Raw genomic sequence first — 23,409 nt, forward strand, 5'->3', positions numbered from 1 at the left:
CCTAGAATCGGGTGTTAACACAACCGGTTCTTCCGTACATTGTTCTATACCTGACCCTACCCGTTGGTTATATATCAGTTCAATACCCGAGGGCCGTTCCTACGTTTCTGGAGACCCTAAGCGAACTATAAAGTGGGGGCCCTAATTTCACCGACAAACTCTCCTCCAATCCCGACGCCATGGGTGATTACCCTTACTTTTTTCGGCTAGTGATAGCCGATAGCCTAGAAATTGAAAGCAATGATGATTTTGGGGCTGTATTTTGGGGCTTTAGGCCACTAAATAATAATGATTAGGTCGATGGTGGATGTGTTGTAATAGCTGGAAATCAAGGCGAAATGGGCTTTGAAACTTGGCTTTTTTTTGCCAAACAATATTTATTTCGGACCCCTTCAATGAAAAATCTGTTCAATTTTAAAATCAACGTATTTATTTGGGCCTAATACATATAACTATATATAAAAACTTTCTAAAAATTAGGAGGCCCTAATGTTTTGGTGGCGTTAGGCCCTGCAATACCCTATGACGTTAAATCGGTTTCAACCTGCTTTACTCACCGGGCTTGTTGATAATCATATTTTTAATGATACGGGAATAATATAAACATGTGAAATAGTTTTACAAAATTAGAAAACTGGAATTACTTGTAATTGTAGAATTTGTTTGTCATCATTGTATATCAATTATTTTTTGTGTTATGAATTTACATCGAGATGGTTGGTAAACGGACAACAAACAGCAAAATAAAATACAAATGTTGCAAAATTAGTGATTTTTGTATTTTTGTTTTGTTGACATAAATAAGAGATCACATACAACAGAGGAATTTCATACGAAGTGTAGCCGTGTAGGAGAGAATCATGATCACACATTTGCCTTTCTCAATTTATGGAGAGAAAGGTATGATCGTCTTTTCACTTTGAACTAGTTTTCTCCTTGATTTTCAAACGACTATAACATTTTTATACAGTAATATATTTTTTTTAATTTCACCATATTAATGAGCATTTCATTTTCTTTAATTCCAGCAGCCTATTGCTATAGTTTTCTTAAAAAAAAATTACAGCACTTTGAGCACCCACTTTAAATACCATTACGTGATTACACATTCAATATGATTTGTTACAACTAATGTTAATATTATGCTTATTACGTGATTACACATTCATTAATAAGAACTTGTTTGTTTATACTTACGACGTGGTTAAATATCTAATATGCAACATTATGTTGTTATTAGGGGAGTGGGGGTGGTCACTAGTGATAGAATTTCATCACTGACAAGCACACAATCAAGTTCCGCCATGTCATCAACCATTTTTCCATCACTCACAACCTTTTTTGGTGGCAATGGTCATCACTCACAACACCCAACAATAAACCCCCACACCCCCTCACATCCATTTATCACTCACACCCTATAACGCGTTGAAATTATCAAGGAATCTATATATCACGCGTTATAAATTTCGGTGGCGGTGGGAATCTTTTGTTTTCCACGCGTTGAAAACGGCCATCACGGAACTTCAACGTTCCACCCCGCCTCCCCTTATATGTTGTTTTGACTCTAATATACGACATTATGTTGTTATTATAGGTTGATTTGGCTAATGTTTTGTATATAGTTTATCCTTAATACATGATTGTATCTGAAATATTAGGTATTCTATATGAAATATTATGTATTATATGTTTTGTTATTACGTAATCACTCGGTGTAGATTCACATAAACACTATAATGAAATCACGTAATTACGAAATGAGTAATATACATAGTAAACTATTGTTACGTAATTACGTAGTCACTTATTGAGTTTCACATAAAATACTATAATGAAATCAACTAATCACGTAATGAGTATTTAAGATCACATAGTCACTTACTGGGTATTCAAAATCACGTAATCACGTAATAGGTATTCAAAATCCAGCAAAATTATTTTTTTAAGAAAACTATAGCCATAGCCTGCTCGAATTAAAGAAAATGATATGCTCGGTGTAATTTTTATAAAAAAAATAAACGTATAAAAAAGTTATAGCCGTTTGAAAATCAAAGAGGGAGTGGATTTATAAGTCAACAATATTGGATTTTTCTGTTTTGTCATTTTCCCCACTTGTTTCCCTTGTTTTTAGTCAAGTGAATTCTATATTTAGGGATCACTTAATCATAACCAATGATCTTGAAAATCAAGGGCCAAACTTCTCTCTTATACTTTGTACACTTCTTTCATTTTGTTCAATAACCTTTCTCGGGATTTAATATTCCAGGGTTTTTTTTTTTCTAAAAAAAATCAAGTATTTTATCCAATGTTCTTAAACTAGTCGATGTTGAGAATTTATAAACCCCTATATCATACTTTTGACCCCCAAATATAGCTTTTGGACTTAGGGGTTGTTTGTTTAGCTCTTAATGAGGCTCTTAATGGTTAAGACCTCTTACTGGTTCAAAACTTAATGGTTCAGACTGTTTGTTTCGCGAGCATATGTTTGAATGGTTCAGACATTTGCCTCTGAATTTGATCAGACATTTGCCTCTTATACTGACTCGTAATGGTTCAAACCTCTTACCGGTTCAACACTTAATGATTCAGACCTCCTACTGGTTCAGCACTTAACCATTTATAAGTTGTCAAACAAGCCCTTAGTTTGAAAACCATCTTCAAATGAGTCCATGTTGAGAATTTATAAACAAAAGTCCAATGTTCTTAAAACTTGACCGAACCGGCAACGAGATATCACGGTTGGCATGGGTTGAGTGAACTTATGGTTTTGGAATTTTTGGTTAGAACCGACAAATTATTGGATTGGGTCGGACTGAATTTTGGAAGTGGCCTACCAAATTAATTTTGCAGCTATGCCGGTCATAACCTTATTCAGAAGGTTCATGCATCCACAAATTATTGGAGGACGATAATAGACTGTCTAAAGTTGATTTAAACTTCAAAAAATGTAAGTACTACTTATTTAATATCGCAACTGTAATATATTTATTTAGGGTAAATTATTTTTTGAGTTCCTATGTTTTATAGGTTTTAACTAGTTGAGTCCAAAAGCAAAAAGTTTATTGACCTGAGTCCCCATAAGCATTTTCTTTAACCATTTGAGTCCAAATTTCTAATACTGTTAAAATTATTTTGTTAACTTTTGTTAAATGACCAAATTACCCTTTTATAAAAAAGCATTTTAACCATTTTATTATTGAATAATATATTCTCTGGATCATATCATCTCAGATCATAAGGGTGTAAGGGGTGCTCACCTAATAGGTGAGCCCCCTCTCTTACGCCAAACCAATCCCCGTGTGCCACGTCAACTCCCCTCTTAAACTCCCCTAACACCCCAATTTGATGGCGCCACTCCCCTCTTAACTACCCTTGTTTTTTTATTCAAAAAAAAAAAAACAAAATTGTTTGATTGGTTGGAAAAATGGGCCCCACCATCTGTCTTCCTCCCCGCTCGCGGTGAACCACCACCCAATTTGTTCCCCGATTTCCCTCCCCGAACCAATGGCAGCCCCCCCTAATCGGTGAAGTCGGTCCCCGATTTGCTTTACCGACTGCACCCCGAGCACCCTAAGTTACTCCAGAACTTTCTCTCTCTAAGCATCTCCATCCCATCGACACACCTCGACCATCAACACCACCGTCGCCACGGCACCTTCACCTTCACCGTCACCACCACAACACCCACCACCACTGCACCTCCTCACCCTCCTCATCTCCGCCCACCTCACCTTCGCCGCCGACAACTCCGGCGACGTAAACACTCCCGTCGGAGCTCGGCCTGTTAACCGGTTTAATGAGTTTGAAGGGCGGTTCCGAGCAAGTTGTTTGATAAAGATCTTGATGCGGTTTTTTTAAACGATAACCGGTTTCAGTTTGGGATACCGGAGAATCTTGGGAACTCGCCGGTTTTAGTGCTGGTTTTGGCAAATAATGATTTGGGTGGGTGTATACCCGGGAGTATTGGGAAGATGGGGAGAACTTTGAATGAGATAGTATTGATGAATGATAATCTCACCGGGTTTTTGCCGGTGGAGATTGTGATGTTGAAAAAGGTGAAAGTGTTTGATGTGAGTTTTAATAATCTTCAAGGGCCGTTGTACAGAACAAGGTATCGATTTGGTTCGGATCAAAAATTTCCAACTTTTTGGAATATCTTTATTGAGTTTCGATCTGTGATAATGGATTAGCTGTGATAAATCCTAGAGTTTTTATGATGTAGATCTGAATATGAGATTTACGTTATTAAAATTATTGAAGCTTTACATCAATTTTGGTTGATTTTCGAACAGATCTAGATCTGACTTACAGATCATATTATTCAGCGATTTGATACTGTTGTGGCTGTGATATTCTGAGGAGAAATATTTGATATTATTCAGCGATTTGATACCGACTTACAGATCATACTATTCAGCGATTTGATATTATTCAGCGATTTGATACTGTTGTGGCTGTGATATTTGAGTTCAATCTTGGTTATTGCCATCTTGGTTGAGGAGGAAGATGAATGAGAGAGTTGTAAATTAGTTTTTTATTTATTTTTTAGTTATAGGGTTTTCAAATCTTTAGTAGTTAGAGCATTCACATCCAATCCACTAAAAATATACATACATTCCACTAAAAAACAACTCCTATATCAATATATTTCCACTAAAAACAAATACTTTTTCTCTCTCCTTTTCAATATATATTACATTTTCTCTCTCCTCTACTCACAACCACTTTCAAAATATATTAAAAAATTATACAGAGTGAACAGTGTCCCCCCAAATATACAGATGAACAGTAACATTTTCTCTCTCCTCCACTCACAACCACTTAAACTACTTTCTATAAGAGGACCCGGGGTGGTCCGTGTTCGGCCCCCCATCACGAGTGATGGGCTTTTGCTACACCGCCGCCACCAACAATATAACGCGTGGAAATGTAAACGCGTGCTGGCCATAACGCGTTGAACTTTTGAGTTTTATAGGGTATGACTTGTACATTGTGCATTAATACTTGTATATTGGAATCCCCATCACTAGTGATTCCACCCCTAGTCCATTTCTATCACTAGTGATGGAAATATGGTTGATGACATGGCATTAGTTGATTGGATAGTGGGAGTGATGGAATCCATCACTAGTGATTCCACCCCTAGTCCCCTAATTTAAAAACCCATCTCTCAAGATTTGGTGGATAGGGGTAATTTGGTCACTTAACAAAAAAAATTCTAACAGTGTTAGAAATTTGGACTCAAATGGTTAAAGAAAATGCTTATGGGGACTCAGGTCGTTAAACTTTTTGCTTTTTGACTCAACTAGTTAAAACCTATAAAACACAGGGACTCAAAAAGTAATTTACCCATTTATTTAATTTGGGATGATTATTGATTATAAACAATCTCTAATGCATTCAAGCGTGTAACATCATCTCCTACATCAGATTTATATAAGGCTGGTGGGTTTGATTTAAAGCCCCTATGGGCTTTATCACGTCACGTAGATTTTGAGATAAAAATAACGCCCTCTTTAACGATGATGGTGTGGGATAAAGCCCCACTAATGCCCCCACCTATTTGAAAAAGAAAGAAAAAATAAACAAAATCTGATTGGTTAAGAGGCATGGAGCCCACCAGATGCACCCATTCACGCCCGTTAGTGGGTTGGCGGACAAGGGGTAGCGCCCCCTTGGTAACATGCAAGGGGTGTAGGAGGGCGCCAAGGGGCGCTATTTTTGCTGAGTTGGCGGGGTGGCACCAGGGTCTAAGAGTTAATATTCACACACATGTTCCCTCTATCTGTCTCTATAGATACATATATATATATATATATATAGGGATAGAGTAAAAAATGATATAGATATATATAGAGAGAGATAGAGTGAAAAAAGATATAAAAATAAGATACAGAGGTGTGAGAATAATGAGATATAGAGCTTAAATATAGCTATACTTTTTTAAATAAAAAACAAAATTGAATTGTCAAGTTGTACACTTGCTGCTGAAAGAGATAGAAGTCTTTCGTTCGACACCCTTTTGAATATTGAAACTAAATTCATATACTTATTTCTTAGTTTATTTTATTTAATTATTTATTTATTTATTATGTCAAAATACATACATTTTAAATTGTTAATGACATCTAGCCCACTGGAAGTGTTGTTGGTTGAATGTTTGTGCAACTTGGAGCAGTTAATGAAGGAACAAGTAGCCATGGCAAGTTGGATTCTAAGGTGCATCATGCATGCATGCATGTACCCAAAAGTATCATCATGTGATGTGATGTATCTTGCATTTATGACGATCAAATCTCTTAGGTTGGGGGAGTGGGGCGCTGGTTGGGGAGGGGATGCCCTTCAACGCCAACTGCTCCATCTTGGGTTGCCGTTGAGCGTGGCGTTGCCCCTGTTAACTGAGATATATGCCTCCATATTCTCGGTTGTATATTTTATGTATTTGTGTAATTATTTTGCCGAGAATCCCGTTAATCATCAACGTACTAAATACATCGAGATGGATATACATTTTGTCCGCGAAAAGGTTCGCCTCGGGGAGATCAAAGTCTTACATGGCTGACTTTGGTTGGCTGGTCCAATATGGCTGGCATTTGTTGGATACTTTAATAAAAAAAATCGCGTGGCTGGTCACGCCAAACTAAGCCACACCACACCCCTCATTTTTCACCATGAGCTTGTGGATCCCACCCGCATCACGTATCGAGCAATACCCCAACCCAAGCCCCTCCACGTCCCCACAACCTTAATGACGATGTACTAACATAAGATTTTGATTAGTCACCAAACTTTTAATTGAAAAATTTACAAGATACACCAATACCGTATTTAAACGTAGACTGTGTTAGAAAATTATTTATTGTAACCTTGTATGTAATATTTATTACTCTATATTATATCAATTTTTTATATGTTGTGTACCAACTGTCTTGCGTGAGTTTTTAAGATTCTTATTCTAATCACATTACTTGTTCTTATGGCTCTTTCTACACCAATAATCAATTACCATTACTTTGATTAACACGCTACTAAATAAGGGTGTGTGGTTTATGATTTCTATCTGATTCAACGTTAAACCAAACTGAACTGAAACCATTTAAAATCAAACTTACTTACATATTTTTTTGTTTTCGGTTCGGATATAAACCCAACCAAACCAGGTAATCAGTTTTTAGTTCAGTTCAGTTCTCGCTTCTAGAAAACTCAATTCTAATAAAATCAAGGAACCTGACTTATATTAGCCTAATCCCATTTCGTCTGAATCCAAACCCATTTTGACCAAATGAAAACCCAAATCACATAAAGTTCCAATCATATCTTGCTTAAAATTGATTATATATTTTATAATTAAAAACTCATCAAAGATGTAAACTAATTTAAATATGTACTGAAAGTATAATGTATAATATGCCTTATCATACGAGCGTACGAGATTTGAAGTTCGCATGTTATAAAATATAAAAAGTCGCATGTTGAAAGATGAAAAAATAGCATGTTGAAGGATGAAAAAAAATAGCATGTTGAAAAAAATAAGAAAATAGTATTTTACATAACAAAAACTCGCATGTTGTAAAATATAAAAAGTCGCATGTTGAAAGATGAAAAAATAGCATGTTGTAAAAAAAATCGCATGGTGAAAAATGAAGTTCGCATGTTGTATCTCAATCTCGTACGCTGCGTACCTTAACACAAATTGTACGTTAAGCAACCCCTATATATGTATTATAATATTTCTAAGATATTTTATTTTTCTTTTTATACCATACAAAACTCCAAAAAGGTCCGTGACCAAGATGATTGATTTCCAATTAATGCTCGAAAGGTCCCCTTTGATTTATTTTCCAACAAGTTACAAGCATATATATCTACACTTTATATGTCACCAACCAAACGTCATACACAACCATCAATCCATCTTGACCATATGGCAGAGACTGGCATTGGCGGAGACGCGGCACCACTATCACAATGGAGCGTTCCACCAACGCTAACACTCCCACAGCTGTCTTTTATAGAGACCTTGGCCATCGGGCTTAGCCCCGGGCCTATGACACTTGTCTCCAACTTTTTCTCTGATCACTATCCTGACACTGATCTCGCCTCTTTTTCTCGGCTTTTCGATGAAACCTTACCGGGCCTTGCTGCCGGAAACCAGGCTGCTCCTCTACTTTGTGGAAAACAATTAGAAGATGACAAGCAAAATCAACAGGTAATTTTACTAATAGTTTTTACCTTTTTTAGTAATAGTTTTTATATTAGAAAACTACAAGAAGACAGTTTTTACCTTTTTTAGTAATAGTCTTGCCGGTTCACGTGGGTTGGACACTTGACCAGTTGACCCCAATGAAAGAAACGGCTGGTCAAATGACTTTGCGGTTAAACTGGCTAACCATCTATTGGGTTGAACCGAAGTTGGTTCAAAAATTTTATTGGGACATCTAATTTAATTGTACGAAAAATATATATTTTTCTATATTTTACATTTATGTTTTCTATCCTATATTTTACATTAATGTTTTCTATCTACACTAAATGTAGTTATAACTAATGAGATTCCTCCGTGCTGAGAATCTGTTCCGTATTGGTTTGGTCGTTACAATACCAACACTCATTGTAGCAACCAAAGAAAACCCAAAAAATAAAGTCGTGATAGGTCTAAAAGGATATCGACAGGTTTTTAACATTGATTGAAAACCAAAACCAAAAACAAATACCTATACTGGTTTCGATGTTGTTTGGTTAAAATCGCTTAAGTTTGTCACGGTTTCAGCACTCGTATAGCGTACGAACCAAAAAACACACTTTGTTTTCAACATAATTTATACCTGAATTTTGAGGAAAAAATTAAATTAAACACAACCGGAAATTTAGATTTATTTTAAAAGTTAACGCACACATGTTATTTTAGGAAAAATCAAATCAAAAAAAAAAAAAATTAAAAACATGTATTATTTACAGTGTAAGAAGTGCAGTTAAAGATTTTTTTACCTAAGTTTTACTTTCATTCCTGACGTATGATTTTAATATATATAAAATATTTAAAATCTTTTAATATATATCAACATTAAATTAATTTTTATATCATCCACTATGGAGACTAGTCTCCTGGTTTGACCGAATAAACAACCAGTTTAATATTCGGTCCGGTTTTAAAGTAAAACGTATTTTTTAAATAAAATCTAGATAGTTTCTGACCCGTTATTAATTGACTCGTTTAGGATTTGGATTCCGAATCTGACAACTCAAAGCCCGAATATGTTGTATCTATAAACCGCCCCGCTAATGACGGGTACAAATGGAGGAAATACGGGCAAAAACAAGTAAAGGCGAGCGAGCTTCCTCGTAGCTACTACAAATGCACACACATAAACTGCCCCGCCACAAAAAAGATCGGACATTTTCTTGACGGGGATGTTAGCGACATCATTTATAAAGGTCAACATAACCATGAGCCGCCACTGGTGCATGCGCAGGCCAAATATGGTGCACCCATGGACCAACACACGAGTTTTGTTCAAGAACCAGTGAACCCCTATCAAGAAGTTGTTAACCATGTGGTAGCAAATGAGGTTGAGGGTGATCATGAGGCTAATCTAAAGAAAAGGCAAAATTTCTATCTTTTTAGAACTCTTTTCTAGTATTGTAAGTAATTATTTATAATTTTTTTTTTTTTTGCAAAACTAAAATAATTTTGTAGACGTCTTATCGTAATTATTAAAATAATTTGCAAAATTAAAGTAAATATTTTTAGAAGTTTTCTGTAAAAATTTTATTTTTCTTGATCTTTTAATTTTTGTTTATTTATATTTTATTCTTTTTAAAAACTTTGCAATGTTTAATACCTAATAAAAATATAGATATACACGTTTGTTTGTATTTTTTTCTATGTTTACAGATAAATTGAAATGGAAATTGAGTTGCATCCAACATAATTTTTTTTTAATATTACGAAACCAAAAATTACTTTATTTTGGATATAACTCAATTTCCAATAAAATTTATATTAAAATATACTAGGAAAATTAGCTGAACTAAACTGTATATTAAAATTTATATATTAGATGCTAAATAATATTGATTATTAGAGTAAACTAAATGAATATGAAAGAACAAAAAAAGAGATAATGTATACAAAAACTGTATATTCAAATTTACAAAATATTTTAACACAAAAACTGTATCTTCAAATTTACAAAATATTTTTAATAATCACAATATTTTTAAAAAAAATATTCAATTAGTAGAGCAACAATTTTTAGAGGGATGTTTAGTCATAATTTCATTTAATATTGGAGCGAGCGATCACGCTAGCCCCGACCTCTTGACGAGATTTTGCATTGGGGTACAGGAAGACGGATTTCGGGTGCGTGGACAGGGCTAGCTCATCGCGAGTGACAGTGGTTGAATCCAAGATTGTGGTGCAAACGAGAAGTGAAGTTGATATATTAGACGATGGATTCAAGTGGCGAAAATATGGGCAGAAAGTGGTAAAGGGAAATACTTATCCAAGGTGATCTATGTAAAAAGAATATAGCGGGTGAATCTATATTAATACGTTTTTTCTTTATATAATTGCCGTTTGGTTAGAATTCGTTTCGTTTGAATTAAACATGTTTTAACCCGTTAGCCAACCTAACCATCCCGTTTTACTAGGCTTACTAACATAAGTTGTAACTTGCAGGAGTTACTATAGATGTGCTTACAAGGGATGCAAGGTCCGCAAGCATGTGGAGAGGGTTTGTTTAGATCCGAAATCTGTGGTAACTACATATGAAGGCAAACATAAACATGACATTCCTGTACTTGCAAAGCCTTCAAGTCACAATATAACCAACTTCAAAATCGAAGAAATGACCTTATTACAATCGAAAGAAGAGCACATCCCGTCATGGACTTTGGTTTAAAATTTTGCTATGATTGTATGCGCATCGCGTGTTATGAAGGAAAACAACTTGGCTTTTGTTTGATTTTCTGTTACATTCTTTCAATTGATAGATAGTTGTGTGATGCATTATGTGTAGTATCATATTTGTATCTCGTTGTTGTGTAGAGTGGCTAAAACTGTATTGAATAAAATATATGCCCATGGACCGCATCGATTGAAGTATTTTGGGTTCGTTCCGGGTCGGTTCATCAGTTTTTGGGTTGGCCCAAGACAAACTCGTGTAATTTTTAATACCCAACTTTGTAACAATATATACTAATAAAGTAAGAGGGAATTGACCTGTAATCAGAGCCGGCCCAATGGGTATATGAACCTAGGCCTAGGCCTAGGGCCATCATATTTGAAGGGCCACCTATTTTCTAATGGATTTTCTTTATAAATTTGAAGGGCCACCAATTTGAAGGCCCAAATCTTTTATCTGTGAACATAAACCTAATAACGCAATGGCACTCATAGACGTTTGAAAGCACGTGATGTGGTCATAGAAGCCAAAGCGGCGACCGTCTCTGAAACGTTTAAGTTTACAATATGGAACTGAGCAATGAGAAATCAAAGTATCAGACACGCAATAATCATGGCATCAGGACTCTGCATCGCTAGGTAACATTTAACAACCGACGGCTCAGTTTTGCGATTTTCACTCTGCTCAGTTTTGCGATTTTCACACTGCTGTGCTCACTCTGCTCAGTTTTGCGATTTTATGGTTGCCGATTTAATCTTGTGGCTCTCACTCAGGTTAGACATTCACATCCTCATTTGTTGAATAGGGAACTAGGGTGTATTTGCCAATTTGAATCTCTTGTTTAGGGATTATGCTTATTTCATTATTTGTTGATTTTAAATTGTTGAATTAGGACTAATTTACTGATTTTAAGTTGTTGAATTAGGGATAATTTGCTGAATTTAGTGTGTTATTTAGGCCTTTAGGGCTGATTTTAAGTTGTTGAAATTAGGGCTAATTTGTTGAATTAGGGCTAATTAGTAATGTCAAATTTTGCAAAAGGGTCACCACTTCGTAGCTCGATTAGGGCCTCCGAAAACGTAGGAACAGTGCTGCCTATAACAATCCCAACTAGAGGTGTTTGGCCATTGACAGTCCCACCTTTAAATATTCTCCCCACCAGTCCCCCACCTTTCACCTATTTAACTACACTGGTCCCTCGTTAAAAAAACTTAACGGAGTTATGTTTTTTTTTCCAAATTACAAACAATTTTTTACGGCTTTTGACTAGAACGACAATACGAGTCCATTGATGTAAAACTTACCTTGAAATGGTCCTCCAAACGATGAAAAAGACGCTTCAATTCGGGTGTTTAAATTTCCAATTAATAAAAATCAAGTCATTAGGAGCACCATTTCGAGGTAAGTTTTAGATCAATGGACTTGTATCGTCGTTCTGATTAAAAGCCCTAAAAAACTGTTTGTAATTTGGAAAAAAAGCTTAACTCCGTTAAGTTTTTTTTAACATGGGACTGGTGTAGGAAAAATAGGTGAAAGGTAGGACTGATGGGGGAATATTCAAAGGTAGAACTATCAATAACTAATTAACTGAGTTAGAGCTAAAGGACATAACTTGCAAGGGTTTGCAAACATCGAGTACGTTTTCTGTAATTATTGAAGATAAATGACACAGTCTGCAATAACTGACATATATAAAGGACGATTTTTGTAATCTACTCTTTGTGAAACCCAAAATCAATCGCATTTCCACTACCTCGCAAGTAATCATCAACGTTTATTCGTCAAGGTATTCTTCTACAAATGAAAATTTGAATTAATCGATATGCAAATACTTCTCATTGTTATTTTTATTTTCCGCGATTTAGGGTTTTAAACGTCGATTTGTTATCGTTTTCACGAAAACTTTGGTTATCGATTTCAACTTATTTTTCTGATATTTTAACAACGTTATACTGTTCTTCGTGTTCAATATATTTATGTTGAATTAATTCATTATTTATTTATTTTGTTGTTCTTATTTTCTAATTAAATTAGGGTTTTAACCTTTTAGATTATCTATTTAAAAAATGTATTTTTTATTAAATATGGTTTGATGTTATAATACTCTGTATGTTAGTCTATGAATGTGATTTGATGTTGTTTTGTTTTATTAATCGTATTGGATTTTATTGTTCTTTGTATGATGCTTATTCTTTCTAGGATGTGTAACATACGGATTTCTAACCTAATAGTTAAATATAAAATCATAGTAAAATATCTTTCATGTCAAAATAACATAAAATAACATAGGGAAAAGATCAAATAGGAAGTTAATTTTCGCTAGGAAGGATAGGAAGTCATAGGATTATGACATGTGGCAAATTTTAAAATAAAGAGAAAGGGTATTTTAGTCAATCTCATCATTTCTTCTTCCTTCTTCTCCCAGTTACTTCAAAACCCACCATTTTCAAAACCCACCATCTCCATCCTTTTCTTCACTTACTATCTCAATAATCACTACATTATAGTGTGATTTTCGTCATCAATCAATGATTCAACCACCCGATCAACGTGTTCTTTAGCTTTTTTCGAAGAAAACCCAGTTTAATTTCATTCAAAATCTCATTTTTTCTGATGATTTTGAAGATAATCACTTGATTTGTTCGATTCAATCGCTGATTAGTGTTTTTATCATTCAAAATTCGTCAATTGATGAAGAAACCGGCTTCGATCCATTTAAGAAATTCTTTAATTTCATTTTCACGATCTGGGTTTTTATTTAGTCATTGCGTTTTACGATCTTGGCGGGGGTCCGGGGGCGGCAGCCCCTGGTAGCGGGGTCCCAGGGGCAGCAGTCCCTGGCGGGGTCCAAGGGGCAGAGCCCCTGGCTCGGAAAATTTTTTTTTCGATTAAATTGCTGTACTAAAAACGCATCAGAAAGATTAATTTTCCAGAAATTGGCTCATTTCGAAGCCAATAATTCGTAGACAATTCAGACAGTTTACAGACAATTCAAAAACAGTTCACAAACAGTTTTATGTGCCCATTGCGTTTTAGAAATAAGAGAGTTTTATGTGTTTTCTGGCTATTGCGTTTTAGAAAAAACACATTTTTAAGTATCTTTAGTCATTGCGTTTTAGGTAAAAACACATTTTTGAAGTGTTTTTAGTCATTGCGTTTTAGGTAAAACACATTTTTAGGTGTTTTCAGTCCATTGCGTTTTACAGAGAACACTTTTTTTTTTTTAGGTCATTGCGTTTTAGAAATGAGACATTTTTAAGTGTTTTCTGGCATTGCGTTTTACAAATAAAACATTTCTTTGTGTTTTCTGGCCATTGCGTTTTACAAATAAGACATTTCTTTGTGTTTGTTGTGCATTGCGTTTTAGGTAAAACACTTTTTTATGTGTTTTCAGTCCATTGCGTTTTAGAAATAAGACATTTCTTTGTGTTTTCTAGCTATTGCGTTTTACAAATAAGTCATTTCTTTGTGTTTTTGGTGCATTGCGTTTTAGAAAAATGTCATTTTTTAGGTTTTTTTTTTTCATTGCGTTTTACGTAACTGGGGGTTTTTCTATTACGTTTTACAGAACTGGGTTTAATTTTTTTTTTTAAATATAGCAATAATATACTCGTTTTAAAGATAAAAAACGCTCGTTTTTTTGGTGCAATTTTTATAAAAGAATAATGTCGTATGAAAGAGTTATTAACATTTAAAAAATGAGGGGAATTGGAGGAGAGAGAAACTATTGGCTTGGATTGACTAGAATGCCCTTGAACAAACTCACGCGTCTCTTTTCTTCCTTTCAATTTCCCTGATTTAATCTTAGCCCTTGATTAACTTAATGGATGGTTAAGATCACTTCTTTGCCTTCCTAGCCAAACAAACTTTCTATTGTATCTCCACCCAAATAAGATAAAGTTGGAATTCTAGGGTATGGAGAATAAGTATTGATTTCAAGGGACTTGTTTAGAGTATTGAGAGTGAGGGGCTGTTTGGTAACCTTTGAATGGTCATTAAGAGGCTACCTCTTAATGGAACCATTAAGAATTTTACCAATGAGAAGGTAGAAGAATGTGACATGTGATGATTTACCAATCAGAGGTTACCTCTTAACCATTCAGACTTGAGGTTACCTCTTATTCATTTAGAGGTTTTAAACTATTAAGATATAGCATCTGAATGGTCATTAAAAGGCTACCAAATAGCCCCTGAGAAAATGAATTACTAATCCTTTTCTCGTAGCCTATCAAACAATATTTATTTATCGTATTCTACTGATATGGTATGTGATCTCAAGACTGTTAATCCAATTATTTAATACTTTGTGATGGATTGCCATATTGGGGCCTATCATAAATTTAATATTTTTTTCTAATCCTTTTATTCACATTTCACCCACCACTACAACAGTCTTGTACATTCTAACACACCGATTTTAAGTTTCCTCCTTACCCATTCAATACATAATTTCATGATTGTAATAATAAACATACACATACACACATACAGTACAAACTTGATAAATTAATACTCGATTATTTAATAAACTCTCTAAGATAATATTTTTTCCAGTCCCGACTCAGGGATAGGGTGCTAAATTAATAATTCGCTAAAATTATAAGATAATACATTTTTGATAATTTCTTTAGACCCCATATAAAATATAAATAAATAATTCCTTATATATAGCATATTACATGAATGATTTATGAAGGTTTCTTGAAAAATGACTCAATTGTCTTTTGTTTTTTGTTGAAATCAATTTCCCCTTGAATCTCGTCTCTAATTTTCCTTAGTGATTGCCGCTTTAATAGCTTCGTTTCGCGAAGGGGGCTCCATTGTAGAACTTTCATCATCTTCTTCATCGATATCATCTTTATTAATTCCATTAACGCTTTCAATAATTTCTTCATCAGTCAACAACTAACAACTGTGCAACTACATTTTCTTCTGGGTGAGTCAGAACATCTTCGACATCCATTGCATTGCGATAACCCAACTCTTTGATCAAATTCTGGAGTTTTTGAGTGCTTTAAAGAGTTTGTGTCGCTTAACATCGCCTCTTTCGGGAGCAAGTGAGAGATACTCTAAAGACCGCTTAACTGTATTCGATATTGTCGCTTGACTCGCCTGCAAACCATAGTTACTATGAACCCATTCTTGCCATTGCTTTTGAGTGAGACTTGGATTATCCTTGTTGTGCTTGCATAATGCTCTTCGAATCTCGTCTGTCATTGTTGTTTTTTTCACACCTTTAAGGTGGGAAGCCATGTTGTGTGTATGATTTGTTTGTGTTAACCTTTTTTGATCTTGTATTTATATAGAAAATATTTTTAATGTCCATAAAGTGATACATTGAACACAAGAAGCATAATAAGGTGGGAGATTGAAGGTTTCTTTCAAATTGGGCCGTTCATTTGATATACATGCATTGTATACAATAATTAAGTGGAAGCTTGAAAGGTGTTTGTAAACTAAGTATTCTACTATAAATTAATAAAATATTAATTAATATATAAATTAATAATTATTAATTTATCAATTAATTAATAACTCTTTTAATTAATAAATTTTGGTGGTCCCAAGTGTATTATTTTATAGAGTTTCTACTGTACTACATTTTTTTCACCATTATTTTTTAATTCAATACATAATTTCATGATTGTAATAATAAGGCTAAATTGCACTTTTCGTCCTTTATGTTTCAGGATTTCTGCAGGCGCTGTCCTTTAAGTTTAAAAATTACACTCTATGTTCTTTATGTTTGCAACCTATAACGGGCGGTATCCTTTCTCATAAACCCAGTTATCTTTTAATGTTAAAACCCCATTGTCTCTCTCGACTTCAAACATGAGGGACCTTTTATGTAAAAAAGTGAAACATTCAAAAACAAAACAAAAGCAGCGCCTTCATCTTCTACATTATCCGGCCGGATTTTCCGGTGACAATTCCGGCAACTACGAAACCGCCAATCGCGCTGTTTTGTTCCGTTCTTTTTGTGTCAAAACTTATCTCCACCACCAACGAATCCATATCTCCATTCTTATCCCAAAAAACTCGTCATATATGGGTTATCTCTAAGAAACCGATCCTCGCAAATTTTGAAACGATCATGGTTATCTCTTTATCGTTACATATGTGTATAAATAAACGATCTCTAACGCCATTCCGAATCTACACAACATCAATACAACCTTCAATTTCTCTATTTCTTACCCTGTAATCACGCCGGAAAAGCAAACTCCGGCCAAACCTTCTAGTTCATCGAACCGAGCTCAACATGTGCTGTCATCAAGTATATTCCCGGCAATACTTTCTCGTGCTACGATCAGGTTCTTGACACCACCACCATGATTGGTGCGGTCCCACCGTTAGCCGTGCGCCGTCACCAATTGGTGGTGGCCGGCTGTTTATCCAGGGAGAGGGAGAGACGATCGAGAGTAAGGAGAGGCAGGGGGTAGAGTTTTTCTTGAGTTTGGGTGAGGTTTGCCGGAAAACGGCTGCCAGGAACACCAATGGGTGGTGGCCGGCTGTTTATCCAGGGAGAGGGAGCGACAATCGAGAGTAAGGAGAGGCAGGGGTAGAGTTTTTCTTGAGATTGGGTGAGGTTTGCCGGAAAACGGTTGCCGGTCATCGCCGGCTCCGCCGTGTCGTAGACGGAGCTCCACCGGTGGGTGGTTGGTTGGGTCCGGCTGCCGGAATTCTTTGAGGTAGAGAGAGAGAGTTAGGTGTGGTATGTGTAGATAAAGTTTGAAAAATGAGGAAAAGATAACGTTATGAGCTTTTTATATGTGTTTCACTTTTTTACATAAATTACTTGAAGTTGAGAGAGATAAGGGGTTTTAACATTAAAAGATAACTGGGTTTATGAGAAAGGACATCACCTGTAATAGGTTGGAAACATAAAGGACAAAGAGTGTAATTTTTAAACTTAGAGAAAAGCGTCTGCAGAAACCCTGAAACATAAAGGACGAAAAATGCAATTTAGCCTAATAATAATTAGCAAAACATACTAGATTTATTTCACCATTATTTTTTAATAAATTATAAAAAAGAAGTGTTAAATTTTTAAAAGTTTGTTAAGAAAAATGCAACCACCACCTTGATATCTCGTCTCTTTCATCCAAATCTAAAGCAACTAAAACCCCATAATCAATCAATCATACGTCCATTGAAACTCAAATAAACATCAATTTGGACCCACAATTATCACCACCTTTAATTGGAACAGAAAAAAAAGGTATACCAAACAAACAAAAACAAATCCATTTTCATCTTATTGTCTCCGAAAATAATTCAGTTTTCTGAAAAATTTGTGACATCTTTATTCAGTATTCTATCTTTTACCCTCCTCCTTCTGCCCGGGGGTCTCCCCGAAATCTGTCGATTCGTTTGACGGATTTTGGGGGACTCAATCTCAAACTCAATCTCAATGGGATGTGTTAATTCTAAAAATATTGCTAACCCCCGTATTCGTGATCCTCCCGTGATCATTCATGATGCTTCTGATTCGTTAAAGGTGCATAAAGTTGAGAATCGTCGTAAATATTTTCGTCGTAATGGTTTTAAGCCGTTGGAGGTGATTAAAGAGGAAGGGGAAGGTGAAAAAACTGGCATTAGGAAAATTGTTGTTGAGTCTTCGAATCCGAATTTGGATAATAAGCATTCGAATGGGTCTAGAAGATCAAGTGAAGGTGAACAGGCTGCGGCTGGTTGGCCCGCGTGGCTTAGAGCCGCAGCCGGTGATGCCATTGATGGCTGGCTCCCTTTGAAATCGGAGAACTTTGAGCGGTTGGAAAAGGTATACTTTACCGTTAAATTTGGGGGAAATTCTAAAGTTTTAAATTAAACAAGTTAGTTTCAGTTGAGTAACCAGTGGGGGGGGGGGGGGGGGGGAGGGGACCCCTAAAAGTATTTAATGTAATTTTTAGGCAAAAATCTCGATTGTCCTTAAGAAAATGAATCCTGTGAGCAACATCAACTCACACTCGATACTTGATAGTAACTTAATATTTTATAAGCGAGCGAGCCTTGGCTTGAACTTGACTTGGACATTTATACCAGCCTAATTAGCTCAAGTTTATAAAGATCTATCTTATACACACCAGCAAGCTATTTAGACGCCCTAAAGATAATGTGCGAATTTGCTTTTCATTTGCGGCTTATGAATACATTTATGCATGTTGTTTTGGCTGTCTTTTATATGTGTAGATTGGACAAGGTACATACAGCAATGTCTACCGAGCTCGTGATCTTCAAACTGGTAGAATAGTGGCACTCAAAAAGGTGCGGTTTGACAACTTTAAACCCGAAAGCGTAAGCTTTATGGCTCGAGAAATAAAAATTCTCCGAACGCTTGACCATCCAAACGTTATGAAATTGGAGGGCATAATTACATCAAAGTTATCATGTAACATTTATTTGGTTTTGGAGTATATGGAACATGATCTCTCTGGACTCCTGTCTTGTCCACATGTCAAGTTTACCGACTCACAGGTTTGTTACTTTTAACTAGAGGTGGCAAAACGGGCTGGTTAGCTTATGGGTCAAAACGGGTACTTTTTGTGTGGGTCAAAACGGTTTGGGCTGCCCACAAATACTTTGAACACACTTTGGATGACTTTCAACCTGTTTGACCTGTTCAGCCCATTTGACACGTTAGATATCAAACATATCCAAGTATCACATACATAATGTTTTTTTTTTTTTTTTTTTTTTTTTTTTTTTTTTGCAGATTAAATGTTATATGTTGCAGTTATTAAAAGGGATTGAACACTGCCATTCGCGAGGAGTGTTACATCGTGACATAAAATCTTCGAATATTTTGATTAATAACGAAGGTGTATTAAAGATTGCGGATTTTGGTCTCGCGAATTTCTTTGATAATAAAAACAAGCAGCAGCTGACAAATCGAGTAGTGACATTATGGTATCGTCCACCCGAACTTCTTTTGGGGTCCACGAGTTACGGGCCATGTGTTGATATGTGGAGTGTGGGCTGTGTTTTTGCTGAGCTTTTTAATGGCAACCCGATACTGAAGGGGAGGACAGAGGTGACAACATTTTGAACACTATGATCTACTTTAAACAAACACATAACAACATACTATATATTATTATGGGCCCACGGGTTACTCGTAATCTCTATATATTGTAACCTAATCATTCAATAATGATTAATCAATCCTTTACCATTTTACATGGTATCACAGCCAACCTAGGCTCTATATTGTTTACGCCGTGTCACACACAAATAACAAAACCCTAAAAACCTAACTGAGTCCGTGGGCCCATAACAATATAGTCTAATAGATATTGGTTTAGACGTTGTCAATGATGTTGGGTTGGTTGGTTGGTTGGTAAAACAGTTGAACCCGAACACAACCCATATATTTATTCCCGCCAAAGACACCACCCGGTCACACTTAAAAATTAAAATCGTGTAACCCCGAACACCCCCTTTTAACCCTTTTTTTAAACTAGTCAAACGGGTTGTAAACATGATAAAGGGGTTGGAAGATTGTGAAAAATGGGTCAAACAAGTGGTAAAAGGGTTGACCTGTATACTTAAATGGGTTAACAGGTCGACATGTTTAATTAAAAGACAGGTCACCCTTAACATGGCTTGTTTATAAAAACGGATTAGATGTGACAAACCCAAACCTGTAATTTCCTGTTGTGTTTTGGGTCGTGTCAGGATTCGACGCCCTTAGTTTTGGTGTTTCTTTTTATGGATTCAGTTGGAACAATTGCACAAGATATTCAAGTTATGTGGGACCCCACCGGACGAGTACTGGAAGAACGCACGGCTTCCGCTTGCAGCAATGTTTAGATCACAATGTTCTTATGAAAGCAATATAAGAGAAAGATGTAAAGAACTCCCGAGAACCGTAGTTGACCTTATCAACACACTTCTTTCTGTAGAACCTGAGAAACGTCCGACTGCTAGATTAGCCCTTCAAGCCGCGGTAACATAAAATTTTGTCTCGAGTTGACCTGAAATATTTTTCTTGCCCAGAGTGTTTGTTTTATTCAGTAACAATATAAAATTTTGAGATAAAATGATTTAAGAGGCTAGGGTAGGGATCCTGTACATTAATCTAGAAGTGTGAGAAGTGTATTATAAGTTATAACACTATATATAACACTATATAACACCATATAAACACTGTATAACAATATGTAACACCATATAACACTATGTAACACTATATAACACTATATAACACTATATAACACTATATAACACTATATAACAATATATAACACTATACATCTATCATAGACATGCTATCAGACAAACTATAGTGTTATATTTGTTATATAGTGTTATCTGGTGTTACATATTGTTATACGGTGTTTATATGGTGTTATATAGTGTTATAATACACTTCTCACACTTCTGGATTAATGTACCGGATCCTCTATCTAAGAGGCTATATGCAAGCATTTAGGTGACTTTCTGCCTCTTTCATTTTATGCTAAGTTTTTAGTCTTTATTTTACCTGTATGACCCGTTAGAGATAAAACGTAACTCCATCAACCCATTTACTCGTCTATAGTAAACAGATTAAAACTGCCACCTCTACCGCTAAAACACAACTCCATCACACTCAAACAATTTATTGTTATATCAAAACACAATAAGTAGATAAAGCAGTTTTAAGAGTAAACTTCAATTTGCGTACCTGTGGTTTGGTGGCGGGATCAACTTGCGTCCTTATTTTGAAAAAAAAAAAAAAAAAGGATACCCGAGTTCCCGTCATTTGTTTTTCACTACACTTTGAGTCCCTCAAGCCAACGCGCTTGCCTATTTGTACCTCATCAGATTGTTCCTAACGATGTTCATGTTCTTATGATCAGTACTTCTATACAAAACCTTATGCCTGTGATCCCGCGAGCTTGCCTACATACCCTCCGACCAAAGAAATCAATGCAAAGTTCCGTGAGGCAGCACCGAGGTCAGTTCCATTGTTTTTTTTTTTTTTTTTGCATTAAAAACTATTAATAACAATAATCAAATAATTTTCTTTTGGGTTAATGGTTTCAGGAAGACGAGTGGTGGCAGAGTTCGGGCATCTGGATGTTCAAGAAACGCGAGAAAAGTGCGTAGTTATAAAATGATTCCAGGGGATAGGAACCCGTATCTCCTTAGATCGCGAGATTATGTCAACTCAAAAGCAGCATACGATACGGTATCAGGAGTTGCACAAACAGCTGACAGCATTGGCACAGTCCCTGCACAAGCCATGGCATCGCATCGTAGTTATACGTGGGATACAACAAGGCAAGATCATTTGCATAGACATCAACATCTTATGCAGCCTGATTTTTTGAATTCTAGTCAAGCATACAACCCTCAGGTTTTATCATATGTAAGCCATTGTGTTATGTTTACTTATATATAGAGAAAGTATAGAATGAAAAACTCAAAACCGCACTTGAGTTATGACAACTATGTGAAAACCCAAAAAGATTTCAATCCATCTGAGCCGACCTACTTGCTTCGGTTTGGATGGTTTCAACTCATATTTCCTAAAAAACTCTTTTTATTAATCTGAATATATGACAGGGCCATCAAGAACCCGAACTGTCTGGACACACGATAATGTTAGATCAGTTGCATAGCGCGGATGTGAGGCAGCTCGAGTATTACATTTGTGCGGGTGTTCATCGATCACATCCTTCTAGAGGTAAACATAATAAATCTTGTGTTTTCTGTTGTTTTAAGGAAACTAAACTGATGATATAATCTTGATTCTGTTAGATAACCATAAAAGAGGTTAGAGGTTAACTCCTGTTTGGCTCTAAAGATGCAGTAGCCCATGAAAAAAGGGTAAGAAGAGAAGGGTAGAAGAGACATTTGGAAGTTGGAACAAGGGTAGAAGAGACATTTCAATTGAAGGCAGAATACATGAATATATACAGGGTTGGGTGGATGGTTCTATGTTAACATGAAACATGAGTTCAAATTTTGTGTAAAATCTCAAATATATCCCTTTCTTTCAAGCCCTGATATGTTTATCATCTGTATTTTCTTTCTTTTCATCATTTTTTGTATTGTTTGCATATGATATAAAAGAAATCTTCCACTTGTTTGTTATGATGTCAACAAAAGTTAGCATGTAATAACTTAAGAGCATTTGCCCAAAATAAATTAAAAAAAATAAATGTACAACATGGGCCTAAGAAATTGGAGCCCAAAGTTGGTACTAAAGCTCTTGCTTTAACGCCAATCCAATTAAGTCGTCCTCGATGAACGACATAAGACTTTATTTCTAATAGTGATTATATTTGTTGGTTGACCTATAGCCTAGTGGTCTAGTGGTATGTTGTTTGTCTCATGTAAAAGTGGTGTGAGTTTAAATCCTTGCAACTGCAAGATTAGGTGATAATTAGATGTAAGTTGTCATTGTTAAAAAAAACTTGTTGGTTGGGTTATGCACAGACACCGGCAATATTTAGCGATCAAGCTTACTGAGGCAATCACACAATTGATGTTTCGACTTTTGACCACC

The 23,409-nt window shown here is 35.6% G+C and overlaps 2 protein-coding genes across 5 annotated transcripts; both read left to right on the forward strand.

Moving 5' to 3' along the window:
* Nucleotides 1–7,873: 7,873 nt before the first annotated feature.
* LOC110911061 (probable WRKY transcription factor 58) lies at nt 7,874–11,110 on the forward strand. Its single transcript, XM_022155626.2, has 4 exons — nt 7,874–8,212; nt 9,222–9,607; nt 10,352–10,513; nt 10,685–11,110. Exons 1-4 carry the CDS (start codon nt 7,880–7,882, stop codon nt 10,905–10,907), a joined length of 1,104 nt encoding a protein of 367 aa, XP_022011318.1. The 5' UTR covers nt 7,874–7,879; the 3' UTR covers nt 10,908–11,110.
* Nucleotides 11,111–11,239: 129 nt separating this feature from the next.
* LOC110911062 (probable serine/threonine-protein kinase At1g54610) lies at nt 11,240–22,989 on the forward strand. Of its 4 annotated transcripts, none has more exons than XR_004880582.1 (9): nt 11,240–11,683; nt 16,601–18,693; nt 19,104–19,388; nt 19,627–19,944; nt 20,632–20,859; nt 21,755–21,852; nt 21,942–22,178; nt 22,464–22,584; nt 22,659–22,987. XR_004880582.1 is itself a non-coding variant. In XM_035983740.1 (9 exons), the coding sequence occupies exons 2-9, from the start codon at nt 18,325–18,327 to the stop codon at nt 22,743–22,745; spliced, it is 1,785 nt and encodes a 594-aa protein (XP_035839633.1). In that variant the 5' UTR covers nt 11,240–11,683; nt 16,601–18,324; the 3' UTR covers nt 22,746–22,987. The 4 variants fall into 4 exon arrangements, 2 of the variants coding, with proteins under 2 accessions (XP_035839633.1, XP_022011319.1); XR_004880583.1 differs by having other exon boundaries at nt 22,705–22,987; XM_035983740.1 differs by having other exon boundaries at nt 21,942–22,266; nt 22,705–22,987.
* The last annotated feature ends 420 nt before the right edge of the window (nt 22,990–23,409 follow it).

The sequence above is a fragment of the Helianthus annuus genome, chromosome 15, assembly GCF_002127325.2.
Source record: "Helianthus annuus cultivar XRQ/B chromosome 15, HanXRQr2.0-SUNRISE, whole genome shotgun sequence".
Lineage (NCBI taxonomy): Eukaryota > Viridiplantae > Streptophyta > Magnoliopsida > Asterales > Asteraceae > Helianthus > Helianthus annuus.

What these genes read in the sequence shown, in the direction of transcription:
- LOC110911061 (XM_022155626.2), top strand. Translation starts at nt 7,880, where the DNA reads ATGTCACCAACCAAACGTCATACACAACCATCAATCCATCTTGACCAT. An exon ending in ATGACAAGCAAAATCAACAG is followed by an intron (nt 8,213 to 9,221) that starts GTAATTTTACTA and finishes TGACTCGTTTAG; the next exon opens with GATTTGGATTCCGAATCTGA. An exon ending in GAGGCTAATCTAAAGAAAAG is followed by an intron (nt 9,608 to 10,351) that starts GCAAAATTTCTA and finishes ATTGGGGTACAG; the next exon opens with GAAGACGGATTTCGGGTGCG.
- LOC110911062 (XM_035983740.1), top strand. Translation starts at nt 18,325, where the DNA reads ATGGGATGTGTTAATTCTAAAAATATTGCTAACCCCCGTATTCGTGAT. An exon ending in TTCCGTGAGGCAGCACCGAG is followed by an intron (nt 21,853 to 21,941) that starts GTCAGTTCCATT and finishes TAATGGTTTCAG; the next exon opens with GAAGACGAGTGGTGGCAGAG. An exon ending in TCGATCACATCCTTCTAGAG is followed by an intron (nt 22,585 to 22,704) that starts GTAAACATAATA and finishes TTGGCTCTAAAG; the next exon opens with ATGCAGTAGCCCATGAAAAA.